The 18,178-nt window shown below is 41.0% G+C and overlaps 1 protein-coding gene across 10 annotated transcripts in view; it reads right to left on the reverse strand.

Moving 5' to 3' along the window:
* Positions 1-18,178, reverse strand: part of ANKRD44 (ankyrin repeat domain 44) — a 150,071-nt gene that overhangs the window by 24,789 nt on the left and 107,104 nt on the right. For 4 of the 10 annotated variants that reach the window (XM_079976872.1, XM_079976875.1, XM_079976879.1 and 1 more), the window contains exons 12-17: positions 17,948-18,065; positions 15,263-15,331; positions 12,796-12,936; positions 9,130-9,213; positions 7,557-7,668; positions 72-143 (exon numbers count right to left, since the gene is read on the reverse strand). In XM_079976872.1, coding sequence (XP_079832998.1) covers positions 72-143; positions 7,557-7,668; positions 9,130-9,213; positions 12,796-12,936; positions 15,263-15,331; positions 17,948-18,065 — 596 coding nt within the window. The remainder of the gene's footprint in view (positions 1-71; positions 144-7,556; positions 7,669-9,129; positions 9,214-12,795; positions 12,937-15,262; positions 15,332-17,947; positions 18,066-18,178) is intronic. The other 6 variants (XM_079976874.1, XM_079976871.1, XM_079976873.1 and 3 more) reach the window with 3 other exon arrangements.

The raw sequence follows: 18,178 nt of genomic DNA on the forward strand, positions 1-18,178 counted from the left end.
GGAACAGCCAAACACCTTGTACGTTGTTATTTGAGTTAGGCAGCAATATAATACTGAAACTGTGTACTTACAGCTAAGTGCAAAGGGCTTTTTGTAGCTGTTGAATCGGATTCCTCAAAAATGTGGCTCGTTTTCTCCAGAAGCTACAACAAATAAAGAAGTGACAGAGCTTTGTACCTCTGCTGAAATGATAATGCACATGAAAGAGGATGATTGACAAAACATGCATGTTTGGGGGAAGCGGGCATATCAGAAAAGATTAATTTTATTTAGTCTTCAGGCTAAATAATACCCCCCTGAGTTAACGGAAAACACCTGTTGTTGATGCTGCTGCTGTTATTTTATATTGTATTTATACCAGTTTGATATTGTAAGCTGCTTTGGGCTAAGGAAAGAGGAGTGCAAGTACCTAAAAATAATATTTTTAAAAAATGTATAATATAAACCAAAACCACACAGACAACTGGATTTAGATACTACTGACTTCAGTGACAGCAGGACAGAGCCTTTAATCAGCTTATCTCGTAATGAATCTTCACCGTTAATGGTGGCACTTTTCCAAAACAAAAAATAAAGCCAGCGTTATGATTATACTCAACACTAATGTTATTGTTATGAACTTTTTGCCTGTGTATAAGCTTCATTCCTATAACCATTTCCTTATAAGTTACCACACATAGGAATGCTATCTACTATTCAGTGAACTTTAAGTCTTCAGCTAGAATTGAGAAAAGGAACACACACATATCACAGAGACAGGCAGCCAGAGCCATGGATGGAGGAGAAATTTGCTTCCTTTAGGATTTTAATGCAAACATACACATTTTGCACTTCCTGAAACAATATCTGAAACCCAGCTATCTTTTGAAATCTGTGCTTCTCTGAATTTTGCAGAGTGATTCTCCAACCGTACCAAAATGTGTGTATTAGGGGAAAGTGAGCCTAAAAATAATGCGTATATTAGACGAAATTTGCACTACAATCCAGTCAGGATTTCACAAGGTCTTTAAAAAATAATTCGCAAACTGCATCAGAAATGTATAGAACTCAGCATAAGGCTGGAAGAATGAGAACCTGAGAGAAACCAAAATTGAGAAGGTTTGCCCAACTCGGGCCAGAATTTTCACTGAATAAATAATAAGATTTATTACTACTACTACTACTACTACTATAGATGTTCCAACAGTATTTTTGGCATCCCTAGCACCAGCATGCTTGTTCCTAGATCCCAACCTTTGTAAAAAATTGAAACAAAGGCTATATGCTTAACCTTTCGGAATACAGTGGTACCTTGGGTTAAGAACTTAATTCGTTCTGGAAGTCTGTTCTTAACCTGAAACTGTTCTTAACCTGAAGCACCACTTTAGCTAATGGGGCCTCCAGCTGCCGCTGCTGCACGATTTCTGTGCTCATCCTGAAGCAAAGTTCTTAATCCAAGGTACTATTTCTGGGTTAGCAGAGTCTGTAACCTGAAGCGTATGTAACCCGAGGTACCACTGTACTATACTATTTGTCACTATTTTTTGAAGTTATAAGGTTCTGACTCTCATTGCTTTATAGGCTATTTGACTCTTGATTGCAAACCCTTGTTAGTCCCCAAATTTAACAAGTATTTCCTTTCCTGTTAAAATCCTTGGCAAAGCTGCCCTCATCACCAACCAGATGAGTGATTAGATTTTGCCTATATGTAAGCAATTGACTGCTTGTCTTCAACTACATGGGCTATGACAATATCACTCTCTAGTGGGCACATAAATAAAATGACTGTAAACTGTATTCTCTTTGTCATCTTAGCATGCACTTCTTCCAAGAGGCCTTCTGAAATGAAAAGTTAATTTTATCTCAATTACCAAGGTGATAACATTTATCAGCGCATCACCCAATCGTTCAAAGATTAACCCAGAAACTTGAAAACTATTTTCCAAGCAAAGCAGCTAAAAGTTCCTTACTTCAGAGTAACTGGGGAGACGGCAATTTGAAATATAATGCGGGTGGGGAGTTTATTATTTAAGAAAAGGCAGGATTGGGGAGTGGCGCTGGTTTTTAATCTTAACCCTGATTAGAATGCGGGGGTGGGGGGAGGAAACGAAAGGCTAATGAGATTACTACCCAGAATGCTAAATTCCTCTGCTCTAACGTCAACACAAAATTTGCCAGCAAAACTGATAGCTCTCTAGCTTACAGTACTTCTTGCCAGGCGTAATTCTTCATGCTAATTGAGGATAAATTACCATGGGGATTTTCTATAATTACCGTATTTTTCGCTCTATAAGACGCACCAGACCACAAGTTTTTGGAGGAGGAAAACAAGAAAAAAAATATTCTGGATCTCAGAAGCCAGAACAGCAAGAGGAATCGCTGTGCAGTGAAAGCAGCAATCCCTCTTGCTGTTCTGGCTTCTGGGATAGCTGGGAAGCCTACATTCACTCCATAAGACGCACACACATTTCCTCTTACTTTTTAGGAGTGGAAAAGTGAGTCTTGTAGAGCAAAAAATACGGTATATATTGCGCCAGAGAAACAGACACGGTGGAGAAATGCTTATATCTGTTACTATGTAAATGCCTTCAAGCTTCAAGTCTACCAGTCTATACAGGGTTCAACACTTGCTGATAGTAGCTGCCCTGAGCCCGGCCTTGGCTGGGGAGGGCGGGGTATAAATAAAAATTATTATTATTATTATTATTATTATTATTATTATTATTATTATTATTACAGTGGTACCTCTGGATGCAAACGGGATCCGTTCCGGAGCCCCGTTCGCATCCAGAAGCGAACGCAACCCACATCTGCACATGCGCGGGTTGCAATTCGCCGCTTCTGCGCATGACGTCATTTTGACCGTCTGCGCATGCACGAGTGGTGAAACCTGGAAGTAACGCACTCCATTACTTCCGGGTCACCGCAGAGCGCAACCCAAAAATACTTATCCTGAAGCTACTTCAGCCCGAGGTATGACTGTATTGCCACATTTGATAGAGGAACAAACAAGTGATGGAATAATGGGTTGCCTTTAGGGAATGCAGCTATGATTCTAACTCATTCCACGATATCTGATTCTCAAATATAATAACACTAAAATTAATTATCTGTATTAAGACTATGCTAAAATTGTCAGATTGGCTGTTTCAATTAATAAAACCTGCATTCCAATTTTCTAAAAGTGGGTTTTTATGAGATGGGTCCTTGCCAATGCATTTTGCCACTCCTGACAGTTGTGGATTATAGCCAGTGACGGGGACAAAGGTATCAGCCTCCTAATCTCACCAGTTCTCTCAAACTTAGCTTCCAAAGCACCTAACAGGGCTGAGCGATATCTGATTTTCAACATCATGATTTCTGAGCCATGTGGAACGCCCTCCCATCAGACATCAAGGAAATAAACAACTATCTGACTTTTAGAAGACATCTGAAGGCAACCCCGTATCGGGAAATGTTTAATGTCTAATGTTTTACAATTTTTCTATGTGCTTTAAGCCGCCCAGAGTGGCTGGGGAAACCCAGCCAGATGGGAAGGAAATAAATAAAATTATTATTATTATTATTATTATTATTATTATTATTATTCCCGTTAAGTCCAATGGCACTGTGTCTAATGTATACCTGAAGGAGTGTCTCTTCCATCGTTCTGCCCGGGCACTGAGGTCCAGTTCTGGGGGCCTTCTGGTGGATCCCTCACTGTGAGAAGTGAAGCTACAGAGAACCAGGCAGAGGGCCTTCTTGGTAGTGGCACTCGCCCTGTGGAACGCCCTCCCATCAGATGTCAAGGAGATGAGTAACTATATAACCTTTAGAAGACATCTGAAGGCAGCCCTGTATCAGGAAGCCTTTTAATGTTTTTTTTTAATGTTTTTATATATGTTGGAAGCCACCCAGCCATATTATTATTATTATTATTATTGTCAGGGAACTGACATCAAAGTGAGAGGCGGAGGCAGGGCTCCAGAGCGATGCCGGAGAGGGAACCAGCAGGGGGGAAGGAATTCAGCGTGACACCAATAGAGAGGAGAGGGAGGTGGAGGAATCGGTGTCAGGGCTCCAAGACCCTTCAAACGAAACTAGCGGAGAGAGTGCTGGCACGCCCCTGCCCTCCCCTTACTTGCGCAGACGCGTTCCGCGCAGGGAACATAGGAGGAGACTTGGGGTCAAACAGCTTTTATGCTGGAAGAGATTCAAGGAACGCCCACTGACGGATTCTGCAAGTGACTAACAGGTCACGGAGGGCGAGCTCTAACCCTAAACATGGTTGAGCAAACAAGCTGACTAAGCTGAAGGCAATTTACACACAAGTAACCCCCTCATAACCATTACAATTATTATTATTATTATTATTATTATTATTATTATTATTATTATTTTATTATTATTATTATTATTATTATTTTATTATTAAACTGCCCTATACCTGGAAGTCTCAGGGTGGTTCACAGAACAAAATCAAAATATGATACCACAAAATACATAATCAAAATAAAAACAACAACCCAATAACCCCCCCCCCAAACCCCCACATTTTAAAAGGGTATAGGGAAAAAATTATATTTTAAATAAAATTATTATTTTCATTATTTCTCTAGTCAGTGTGTTTTAAAACTGCAGTGTCAAACACGATCCTGTTCTTCCCTTTTCTCTAATTTTGTTTTCCTGTCTTCTCCCCTTCCTCTGAACATTTCTTCATTTTGGCAGTTGGTAACTAGATTACTTACTACATACTTTAGCAAGCAAGTAAAAAATATAATTAAAAAGTTGCAAGGCCAATCTAAATTTGCTTAAAACAAAATAAAAAAATTCGTTCCAGTAGCACCTTAAAGACCAACTAAGTTAGTTCTTGGTATGAGCGCATGCACACGAAAGCTCATACCAAGAACTAACTTAGTTGGTCTTTAAGGTGCTACTGGAACGAATTTTTTTATTTTGTTTTGACTATAGCAGACCAACACGGCTACCTATCTGTAACTAAATTTGCTTAGTTAGCCACGTACATCGCTCATCCTATCCTAGGGATGTGGCGGGGCGGAATTTGACTCAGTTCACATTTAAATGTAAATCTACATAATTTGCAGTTTTGAAAATATTATGTTGACTGAAATGTCCAAATGCACAGCTCAACAAACTTGGTTGATTTACTAGCTCACAAGTGATTTCATGCCTCCATCATATTGTCCCAAAGTCTTGTATAAATAATATTTATTCAAATTTTAAAGGTTACAAAAAGAATCAAAAAAGAAAAGAAAACAGTACATAAAAGCAAATCACATCCAGGAAAAAGTAAAAGAGCGAAAACAGGAAAAAAAAAAGTTAAAAATACATACAATCAAAAAGTCCAAAGGAAAAAAGAACAAATCAAACCTTTACATATTTTCCTTTTTTTAACTTATTTCCTTGACTTCCTCACACCTCCCCTCTTTATATTCTAGTTCAGATAGGTATTTCAGCAAATCCTTCATCTTGTTTTTATCCTAATAATTTGATATCCTGTAATTTTTCATTCTCTCTTTCACCAATTATCCATCCATTTTTACTTTATTTAATCTTATTTCTCATTAAAACTGATATATTTGAACTTATTCTCTCATATTGTCCCAAAGTCTTGACTGTTTCAGCTGCACTTTCTTTCTCCAAGAGCCAAAAAAATGGGGAATTATATGTCAAGAAAGTATATTTTAAGTTTATTTATACTATATTGACACAGAAAATATAGGGGATACAGGGCAGGAGAAGTACAGTATTTTTCCATGTATAAGACTAGGGCCCCCCTCAAAAAATTTAAAAATCAGTGGGCGTCTTATACACGGATAGTGCCAAGGGTGGACTGGCAATTGGTTGTTGCCCCCAAAATAGGGGGCGTCTTATACATGGGGGTGTCTTATAGATGGAAAAATACAGTATGTCCTATAGGCCAGCTAAGAAGCACTGCAGAAAGACATTTATTTTATACACAATATAAAAGGCTATTTTATCAGTTCAATAGCCTTCCATGTATCATTTGACAGCAATCAACATGTCATACTTATCAGACTTATAATTAGATTTTTCTTTGGAATGGCAGCTTAGGAAAAAACCAATACAGTTCAAGGATGTTAATCTTATCACAACCATGAAATATTATCAAATGATCTCAGTTTCTATTTCTGATTAATGAAGGCTCAAAAGAATTAGCCCAAAGAGGAATGAATACACTAGGGGGAGAGGCTATTTTTAGTATAGCAAAAGCAAGCGGGAATGACTGGCACTCATTTATCCATTAATACATGGGACTGTCACTCAAACGCTTTATGAATGGTTGACCACAGATAGAGATGAATGAGATCCAAGTATCAGCATCACTCCTTTTCCTTTTGTGACATGTTATTTAAGATGGTGTCGCTGCCTCATTTACTTCCCAGACTACGCGAAGTCTGGTAGACAAAGCCTTCTCGACACTTTTTATATTAAAACTGAAGTACCGTGATAACAAATGCCGTTACTTGTGAAACTCTGCTAAAGGCTGCATCTGTCAGTATTTTAAATATCACCGCTTCTCTACTGAGGAACAGCAAAACTTAACGCACAGAAGACTTGCTTTGGAGCGGGGGGGGGGGGGACGGACGGACTGTGGCATGGAAATGAACTGGTTTCCCCACCGCAATGAAGCTTATTAGTCAATTAAGTTTCATAGATAGCATGGTGCATACCACATTTATTGCAATGGGGACTTCAACACGTGCTCTGTGACAAGGAGCGTTGAGGGAAGAGAGTCATTACGGTGTAACTCAAGAAAACGAGGCTTCCCCTCCATGTGCCTTTTGCTGTAAGTAAAGGTAAAGGGACCCTAGACCGTTAGGTCCAGTCGTGGCCAACTCTGGGGTTGCGGCGCTCATCTTGCTTTATTGGCCAAGGGAGCCGGCATACAGCTTCCGGGTCATGTGGCCAGCATGACTAAGCCGCTTCTGGCGAACCAGAGCAGCGCACGGAAACGCAGTTTACCTTCCCGCCGGAGTGGTACCTATTTATCTACTTGCACTTTGTGCTTTCGAACTGCTAGGTTGGCAGGAGCAGGGACCGAGCAATGGGAACTCCCCGTTGCGGGGATTCGAACCGCTGACCTTCTGATCGGCAAGTCCTAGGCTCTGTAGTGGCCCACAATACCTAGCCCGTTCATGAAGAGTCGTGGAATCAACAACCCTATATGGAAAACAACACTTCACTTTTGGCAGCTGGTATGCCAATGGTACTGTCAAACTACAGAAGCAGTTGTTGACTGTGGCCATCAATCAGCAGAGTTGGCCTCAGGCATTTCCACTCAGCATCTGCAGTCTAAAAGGGTTTTGAGAGATTTCGTGCTGATTAGCCAGCCACTTATCTCCCCATTTCCAAGCTCTACTTTATGAGGATGCAGTCTGGAATTCTTTCTGTTCTAGGAAACCACCCTTCCCTTCCCATACCCAGTATTAAAGTCTAATAGGACTCAAAAACAACCGCCACAGCCCTTCAGAGTTAAGAACATGACAAACTGTGTTTTGTCAGAAGCTAACATTTGGCATGCAGCATCTCAGTAGCAGTCAGAGCCTACTCACCAGTTCTAAACACTGCCGGTGTCCATAAGCAGCAGCGTAATGCACGGTATTGTACCCATCTTTGTCCTGGATTGACGGGTTGGCTTCATTCTGAAGAAGGAATTCTAGACACCTGTGGAATATTTGTAAGTATAAGTGCTAAGTTGTACCAGCTGATTGGACATAAACACTGATGCCAAGATGACAACATTTTCTGGTGTTGAGTATAAACTAGCTAGCTTTTTCATTGTGCACAGAATCTTGCACCTGTTATATGCTGGCTTTTCTTTCATATTCACTTAGATTTTGCACAGAAATAACCAATGTTCCGGGAAATAATAATAATAATAATAATAATAATAATAATAATAATTTATTATTTATGCCCCATCCATCCGGCTGGGTTTCGCCAGCCACTCTTGGCAGCTCCCTGTAAGGATTCCTGCTCCGTGCTTGCAGTCATGGGATTGTTTTCTATCACATAACGGTGTATGTTTTCATTCCACATAGTGGGAAGTAATGGAAACAGGATGTTTATGTTACTGTGTTTCCATGATGCGGGACTATTGTCCTTTGTTCTTTCTCTTTGCTGTCTGATGAGAAAGGGGAAGGAGCTAAGTCAGAATGCTCAGAGTGTATTATATGTAAATAAAGAAGATTAGCCAAAATGTTGCTACTGAGTTTGTAACGCAAACTGCTAACAATCTGCAGGATCCTTAAGCGTGCTAATGCCACTTGGTATCAGTCGCTGTGATGTTCGGGCTGGAGAAAGGTTTTGAAGCTCCCGAACAACCGACCAGGAGGGAGAGAACATGCCAATCAGGCATGTGTCTCTGCCAGGGTCCTACATGTGAGTAGGACAATCCTAACAGAATAATAATAATAATAATAAAGCGATAAAATATCAAACATTAAAAACTTCCCTAAACAGGGCTGCCTTTAGATGTCTTCTAAAAGTTGTAAGTCATAAGATCCCTTATGATCAGCTCCACTACTGCTCTAGATTCTAAAACCCATTCTTTTGGAAGAATCAGCTGCTGTAGTAGAGTCGCTGCTTCAGCTACAGAACCCCACACATTCTAAATGTCAACCTATGCATTTCTCAAAACCAACAGCTTTCCTCATGTTGTCTATTTACTTGGGAACAACTCCATAGGAAAGAGATTCGACAACATTTTCTGTGTCCCTTCCTTTCATGCATATTCTACCTCGTTGACAATCGACACAAACACTACCACAAAAACCACAGCATAAGGAACATCAGCTATGAATATTAAATTTGTGAAGGACATATATTCCTTGCAGCATGATATCACAATGCATTTGATTTGGACAACAGCACACCACGTTTAAAGTGCCTCGGAACGCTACAGCGGCAGCCAGAACGGAAAAGTTAAAAAGACACACAAACACACACACACATACACAAATAGCTATAGACCATAATTCAAAGGTTAGCGATTCATCGCCTCAGCGGTTGTATGCGGCAGCACAGCAGGTGAGCAAAAATAAGGAACGCACATAACTGCAACCCACAAAAGCAAAAGCATTATACGGAGATGGAGTCAAACTGCTTTATTGACACCAAACTTACAATGCAGCTGCTTTTTCCTTCATTTCATTGGCTCTTTCAAGTTCTTCAGCATTTTCATGGGAGTTACCCAAAATATTCTTTCTTCTTAACATAAGGGACAGAAAAACGCAACTCATTTTGAAAACTGACACTTCAGAGATTCGCATAAGCGACCAGCCATCATTTTCACTTCAGAGCAGTGTACATACTTATGGGTGCCACCAGGAAATCTTAATAATAATAATAATAATAATAATAATAATAATAATAATAATAACTGACTGTCTGACCTATGGACAAGGCTAAGAGTCACATCAAGCTTCCACAACAAACGTTCCAGAAATTTTGCAAAATTATTGTCACAGGGCAGGTGTTACTGTCATGTTGGCTGTAAGTGCCTGCACAACTGTTTCAATACCTCCAGGTATTTTTGGACTGCAGTTCCTATCAACTTCTGCCTGCATAGCCAATGGTTAGGGATAAAAGGAGCTGTAATCCAGCAACTCCTGTCTGGAGAAATATGTGTCTCCTAGAATTGTAGCAGCTGATCAACCAGCTATCCTATATCAACCACTTTAAACTGATGTTTCACTGAGGTTCCTGGGCTAGATGCACCATGGGTTTGACTCCCTAAGGTTGCTTTTGTATTCTTCATGTTTAACCGAGATCTACCTAATCTACCACTGATGGACTTGTTCCTGGCCTTTTCCATTCTTAAAGAAGATTCACAAAACAAGAAAGTTAAACTCTATGGTAGCTCATGATGCCACTAGCAGCAAACCTGTTCTAACTAGACTCTTCCCTGGGAGTTCAGAATGTTCCTGTTCTTAAAATAGAATGGAAGAAATGAGGACTTGGGGTTTATCACTATTAAAATATGAATGCATTCTGTTTCATTAGCAGAAATCCTGAATGCGGCCCAAAAGCATTTCCTCATACATAATTGGCTCCCTGTCCAGGAGTATCGTTAACGAATCAGGTCAGCAGAAATGAGAAGCTTGGTATGTCCATTTTTATAAAGAGAGGCAAAAGAAGAAAAAGCACAAAAAGTTCAGCACTCCTATTTTCAGAATTGTTTCTCCAGAAGGTCTGGTCTTCTCTCTTAAGCACCCAGTGCTGTTGTTTGTGGCATTTGCCACTTCAGTAGTTGGTAAGAACCTTATTCATTATTAAATTTATATCCCACCTTTCCTCCCAAAGAGTCTAGGGCAGCAAGTAACAAATGATAAAATTATAGAAACTTATAAAAAGCATATCCAATACAATGCAGAAAGGTAAATATCTCAACTTAAAAGGTCTGTTGAAAGAGGAAGGTCTTCATCAGGCGCCAAAATGACAAAAGAGGTGGTGCCAATCTAATATTTAAGGGAAGCGAATTCCAAAGGGTTGATGCCACAAAACTAAAGGCAGCAAACACTTGAACCATACCATTCACTCACTCACTCACTCAATCAATCAATCACAGTGGAATGTTTTAAATACCCGAGGAAAGAATTCTGCCACAGTATATACCTTAACATTTTAAGTCCACTTAAAATATTTCTGTTTGCAAACCCTTGACTGGAGAAAAATGACTATGTCCAGTTTTTAAGGCCCATCACAACTTGCCCCCCCCCCTTTTACAGCTAAAACATTTTAAAATGCCCCCATGTAAGTAGCATGCACAGGTACAGCGCACACTGATGTTTTCAGATACGTGTGTCGGATATTTGCATGTGCCAGGGAACTGGGACTGGCTAAACCTCTTGCTTGTAAGTACAAGTGGTACCAATACTTGCTGTATGGAGCCAATTTGAAAGAGCATTCATCTTATCCTTTCCTTTCCCCCCTAAAAATATTTTCTCATAGAATCATAGAGTTGGAAGAGACCACAAGGGCAATCGAGTCCAACCCCCTGCCAAGCAGGAAACACCATCAGAGCACTCCTGACATATGGTTGTCAAGCCTCTGCTTAAAGACCTCCAAAGAAGGAGACTCCACCACACTCCTTTCTGTCTCTACATCATGGAAATCTATTCCATCAGGTCCCACACCACCCCTTTTCTTTCTTTGATATTCATAGGCAGTCCAGATAGATCCATTCCTTTGGCATAGCTTTTGAGATTATCTTTGCTGGAGACTTTAAGCACAGGGTACGTCCCCGGGTGCTATGGAATCTGTAGCAAGCTAGGTAGAAAGGAATCATGTTACGTTGACTTGGGTATTACAGGAAGAGAGATTATAATCAAATCCTCTGGTACCAATACATCATGGCAGGCTACAAAGATACAAATTCACCCAGCTGTGACTATTATATGTGGTAAATTTTACACACATACATACACAAGAAAAAAGAGAATTCAGGCAGATCTACACCAACTGTTTAAAGCACATCCGATGCACGTTTAGAGCACATGACACCCCCCCCCAAGAATCCTGGGAACTGTAGTATACTAAGGTTGCTGTGAATGGTAACCCTGTGTGGGGAAAACTACAGTTCCCATAATTCTTTGAGAGAAGCCACATGCTTCAAATGTGAGTTGGATGTGCTTTAAACGTGTGGAGTGGACCTGCCCTCAGTCATTGGGCCAGGAGATTTGAGGAAGAGCAGTATTATGGGGATATTTTAATTTCTGCCACAGTGCAAGGTTCCTGCCGAATCCTTCTGCCATCTCCTGAGTGCATGGATATGATGGGGCCCTATGACAGAATAGTCTCAATGCCTCCCCTAATGCATGTTTCGGCTGATATTTCTGCATCTCCAGGTATACAACAAATATTCTGAATTGCAATGGGTTCTTAGAATCAGAACCCAAGGATTGTAGGGTTGGAAAGGACCATGAGGGTCACCTAGGAATTTACGGCCTAATGCAGGGCTCGAATACCTGAATTATCAAATGACTGAATCATCTTTGCTGCCACACACTTGTGGCCCTTTGTGTTCTCTCCTTTTGAGAAGAGCAGCCATATACCGCAAACCCACCCACCACTTTGACATCAGAAACTTGAGGAATGGCATCACAGCAACATTACCATAGGGAGAAAACATCCACAGTGCTCCTCTCCAGTAAACAGAGTCCCTCTTGTTTCTGTCTGCATGAAAAAAGGCCCTATATAACTTAGTAACTAAGGACCTGGTTTTACCAATAGGCTCATGAAATCTAAAATGGCTCTAGGTGAATTTTTTACATATCACACACAGCTTTTACCTGTGTGAGGAACTAACCTCAAGAGGGAACAATTCTATGGAAAGATGGTATTAGAAAGAAGTGGGGTAATTTTAATCTGTTTAGACAGAATGAAAGTGAGGCGATTTCAATTTGTTTTAGCATTTTAACTTTTGTATGTATGGTTGCGATTTTTCTCCCCCGGTTTTATCATTTTATCCTTTTTGTAAACCGCTTTGAGGGTTTTTTTGTTTTGTTTTTTACAATCAAAATTTTATGAAATAAATAAATAAATAAAGTCCAAGCTGCTGCATTTGCAGATATGACGGCAACTTGAAGGGAACTGTGAGGCTTCTCAATACACAGAGGACATAAGTTATTCAAAGTAATCAAAGTAGCTGAATGCATTCATGAAGGGGAAAGGGAATACTTTTGGTTCTGGGAGTATTTTTTCTGAAATAAGACTGTTGCATAAAGAGACCAGAAATGACACTGGCTTAGCGCTGAAGTTGAAACAAGGAATGCAAATAGGCTTGTTTACTTTCTGTCCATGTCTGAGGCAGCAGCATAGTGTAAAGCCGTCCGTCCCCAGTCATCTGTTTCGTTAATATTGGCCCCCGTGGTCACCAGCGTCTCCATACATTGGAAATGACAATTTGCAGCTGCGTAGTGCAGAGGTGTCCTGAAAAAGAAATAGAAACGAATTAGCTCAGACACTACCTTGAGTAACAGCGTGCGTTACATTAACTGCTCCTGACAGCAACATTACTATAGGGGCATCCCATTTCGAGGTAACAATAGCAGCTATTTAATTGAATGCAGAACATATTCTTTCTCCTGCAGTGAAGATTAGAAGTAGGCACTTGGGATATGCAAAAGACCATGGGCTGCAAAGGGGGGTGGGGGGTATGGGGAGAAGAATTGAACAAACAGAGGGATGTGGAATGTTATTCACAAAAAAACCCACTAAAAACTAAAAAGAAACAAGAAACAAGGCACACTTCTGAAAGGGAGGAGGGAGGATAGGGAAAAATAATGATGATTCTTCTCCTACGCTGTGCCTGTGAATTCCCTTTATAGGTTTTGCACCTGCAATACGCCAACTCTATAAGGGCATTCCAGAGCTGGTCTCCTCTCTATCTTGTTGAGGATGTAAACATTATTTTCAGCACCTGTGCATTCACTGAGAGGGGAGCACCCTCCTGCTTAGTTCTGTACAGTGGTACTTCAGGTTACAGATGCTTCAGGTTACAGACTCCGCTAACCCAGAAATAGTACCTCGGGTTAAGAACTTTGCTTCAGGATGAGAACAGAAATAGCGCGGCGGCAGCAGGAGGCCCCATTAGCTAAAGTGGTGCTTCAGGTTAAGAACAGTTTCAGGTTAAGAACGGACCTCCAGAACGAATTAAGTTCTTAACCCGAAGTCCCACTGTACTCACCATAATAACAACTGCAGATCCAGGAGCTTTCTCTGTGGTGGGGGTAGAGAACCAGTGGCCATCCTCCTAGAGATGGGATTGTAACCCAGAACATGCGGGAGGCCATGGGTTCTCTATCCCTCCCCTATGAAGCCTTTCTTCACTGTGACTCTTTGTTAGCCTTTCCAACAAAGCTTGCCCTCTTACTTTGCTGCTTGACTTAGGGCAGGAACTTAGCCATTTTCTCCACCAAGACTTGTGAAAAGTATATCTTACATCCAGAAACACATTTAAGCAGTGCTTTTTTTCTTTAAAAAAAATGTTTAGGGGTACTCTCATTTTCCTAATCATACTGAAATACTGCCCCTCAATGAGGCCAAACTTAGATTCACAAAATGTTTAGGGGTATGCATACCCCTGCGTACCCCCCCCCCAGAAAAAAAGCACTGCATGTAAGGTTAGGGAACACTGGTTATACATACGCTTGGCAATATTTTAAAAAATCAGTGCTGCTCAATGACCTCTTTATACATTGGCACATTAATGCAGTTTGGGGCAAAAGCAAAACAAAAATTGCTTAGTTTTTATTTATCAAATCTATATCCCAAGCTTCCTCCGGAAGGAGCCCAGAGAAGCAAACAGAGACACAATTTAAGAGCAGAAACATTATAAACCAGTTAAAACATTCAAAACACTGTTGCAGTCAAAAGTATTCTAAAAGCACTTGCAGTTAAAAGCATTCAAGAATCCAAACTGTATTGGGAAAGAAAGAGGAAAGTATAAGCCATTGGTGGCAGGTGATTTTTTTAATAGAAAGAACAAAAATCTATTTTATGGATTCAGTGTAGACTGCACCTGTATTTTTTGGCATTACACTTGAGGCAGCAATATACTACAGGGGATGCCTTTTCCCTGTCCTGCTCAGGCGGATATGTAAATAAGGGGCAGCCCCACAGCAAAGTATAACCACTGCCACCATCTGTCTCAGTTTCTCAGTCACATTCTGCTCACACTTCAGCCTATCAAAAATAACCTAAAACTTCAGGAGGGAGGAAGGGGAGGAAAAAACCCAGTGCTACGAAATCAGGACCGTGCTACATACTCAGAGCCCTTAGGCAGATTTGAGATCTGGATGCAGAAGCCCAATGTTTCTCTGTGGCATTCTAGATCTGAGCAGAAATATGCCAGTGTTATGTATTGAAGTTCTCATCCTGGGACAGCAGGGGGATACTGTAGATAGTTATGCAAATAAGGGATCGAAAGTGACGTTCAGTGATTGGATAGTTTTAGAAAATTGTTACAGTTACGTTGTACTGGAGCTCCATATAAGCAGGCTGACTGAACCCTTCAGTTCAGTTCTGTTCTGGCCTGTGAACAAACAAGAGCTGTTTGAAGAATCGCTGTGTCGTCTGATATGTTCACCCACAACTTAACAGCCAGCATCAGGAATTGTGCTATGTGGCTTTCATCAAGGATGGAGTTTTAGAAGTCAAGGATGAGCTTCCTTTAGTTTTCTCTGTTGTACTCATGTATTGTTAAGGCTAAAGTTCTTGTCTTTCGGTTTTTTTTTAAGTGCAGTAAATTACAAACCTTCCATGTTTGTCTTTTTTATTGAAATCTGCTCCACTGCTCTGCAAGAGTTTTACACAATCAACGTTACTGAAAAGACAAAGAAAGGAAGAGAATGCATGAATTGAAATAAAACAGACACTTCGCATTGATGGAGGGGCAGGGAGTTTCTCCATTTGACTGGGAAGAACCAGTGAATAATGAATGAATAATTCTTCCAAAGGATTGGGAGCCCCGGTTAACCTACTTTAAGTCATAATACATGCCACTGAATAAACCAATGTGATTTTCTTCAGAGCATATAACAAAGGACTATTTTAAATTAATCTATACAAATTTAACCCCAACCGTTTAATCAGAAAGAACCACTGCAGCCAATTCATTTCAAAACTTTGTTAAGACATTAAAGGCACGTTCTATCAGGAAGTTCTCCTTCGCAACCCTCACTGTGGTCAAGAAATCACAGTCCCCATTCATTGCTGCAAGTTTATTATGTGCAAGAGAACTTCCTTCAATGTGGGAGGTGCCTTCAGTTTGCTAAATGGGTATCTCAGGCAGTGCCCTTCAGATGACTGCAACTGCCATCATCTCATACCATTCAGCTCCCCAACATTTGGGGAGCAGTATGTTGGCTCCCCCAGTATTGACGTTTGTTGGATGCAAGGCTTATTATGAATGGAAGAGATGGAATTAAGCTGACATCCTTTTTCAATCGGTCTGTCTCTTAAACATCAGAACTGTACCAAACTCCTTGAAATCTGTTGCCTGTTTAGCCTCTCTCATGCTAAAACCTAAGTCCTGATATGCACAAATGTGGGAACGGTGGAAGTTAAGACTTGTTTTACGGCTAGTCTTTGATACAAGGGGAGGGCACAGTCTGTTAAAATGAAAAATTTGGCTACAGAATTACAGGATAAAGATTGCTTTCCCCTCTTTCTGGCAACTTGCCTTCCAGAATGGCAATTTAGTTATTTGGCCTGTATGAAAAAAGAACAAAGTGTTCACTTCTTTGAGCTGGTCTGGCCTGGATAAGACAGGACAAAAAAAAAATCTGCTCAGGCAGAAGAGGTAGTAAACAACTATCTAGTGCAACTTGTGCCCTCTAACACAAGGCCAATTATTATTAATTCTCATCCAGGTTTAAATCAACCTTTAGGGTACAGTGGTACCTCGCAAGACGAATGCCTCGTAAGACGAAAAACTCGCAAGACGAAAAAGTTTTTCGTTTTTTGAGTTGTTTCACAAGACGAATTTCCCTATGGGCTTGCTTCGCGAGATGAAAACGTCTTGCAAGTTTGTTTCCTTTGTCTTGCAAGTTTGTTTCCTTTTTCTTAAAACCGTGCATTCAGGGGGTGCAGTTGCGACTTGACTTCGAGGAGCAACTCATAGCACGCGGTGTGGTAGCCTTTTTTGAGGTTTTTGAAGACTTTGGTGATTTTTGAAGCTTTTCCAAAATCCGTGCTTCGCAAGACGAAAAAATTGCAAGACGAAAAAACTCGCAGAACGAATTAATTTCGTCTTGCGAGGTACCACTGTATTTAAGTATGGTATAGCAGAGGGCCCAGGTTAAAATATAGTTCCTTGTCTAACACAGTAGACATGCTAGGTCTCACATAGTATCACATAGATCAGGTCATGGTGGCAACTCCCTTGTCATGGAAGGAGTAGCTACAGTCATACCTCTGCGAATGTCTGCTCCTTCGATAGTCCATTTCGGCAGACGACCGCATCAAACCCGGAAGTACCGGAACGGGTTACTTCCGGGTTTGCTGCTTCATGCATGTGTAGAAGTGCAAAACCGCTCCACACACACGTCCAGAGCGATGCTCTGCCTAGCGACTCTTTCGTCGAGCGTCCGGGGCTCCAGAATGGATACCGGACGCTCGACGAGGTACCACTGTACTGTTCCCCGCTGAGAGAGAAAAATGATGTATTAAACTAGCAGCCGGCTGAGAAGCAATGCATTCTATGCTGTGGTTTAGGATTACAGTGGTACCTCGGGTTACATACGCTTCAAGTTACATACGCTTCAGGTTACAGGCTCCGATAACCCATAAATAGTGCTTCAGGTTAAGAACTTTGCTTCAGGGTGAGAACAGAAATCGTGCTCCGGCAGTGCGGCGGCAGCTGGAGGCCCCATTAGCTAAAGTAGTGCTTCAGGTTAAGAACAGTTTCAGGTTAAGAACGGACCTCCGGAACGAATTAAGTACTTAACCCGAGGTACCACTGTATAGGATATGGTGCTCTCTTTTCTGCATTTATGGACAAATGGGACAGGGAGAAGATGGAATTCCAAGTAGGCCTCGGATCTTTTAATTTAATGCTGCTCCCACAAAACCCAATTTACTGCGCGGGCCACACAATTCATTTGCAAGATTAAGCTTTGCAGATAGGATCTCCTGCATGATAAACCACAGCAGTCACATGAGTGCTTGAGAATACAATGACTCAGGAGAGGAGGGAAGACTCAAATGAGGGCTGAGCAATCTATGATAGGAGAAAGGTGGTGTTTGCTTAAACAGGCACAGAGTTTATTTTTCCCTCAAGTGTGAGTTCGCATGCGTGAAACACAAAATACCAATCCTCGGAAACGACGTTTTTATGCAGTCTTTCGCTATTCCTTATTTGGAACCAATTTATTTTGCGGAGAGGCCACAGAACTGAAATTATATATAACTTGGCAGTTACGATTTCAAAACCACTTACCCTCCTGCAGCAGCGGCATGGAGGCACGTTCTTCCAAATTTATCTGGGGTGTCTATTTCAAAGCCTGCAGACAGCACGTGCTCATTACTAAACATGGATACTATGCTATACTTTTGTCCTAGTTAAACCGCAAGAAACATTGCAGAGACAGAAAAATCAGTTAGTCAGAAAAAAACCCCAACAACACAAAAATTAGAGAATGCAGACACAACTGTAGTCAGCAAGAGGTTG

This window comes from Podarcis cretensis (genome assembly GCF_951804945.1).
Source record: "Podarcis cretensis genome assembly, chromosome: 1".
NCBI lineage: Eukaryota > Metazoa > Chordata > Lepidosauria > Squamata > Lacertidae > Podarcis > Podarcis cretensis.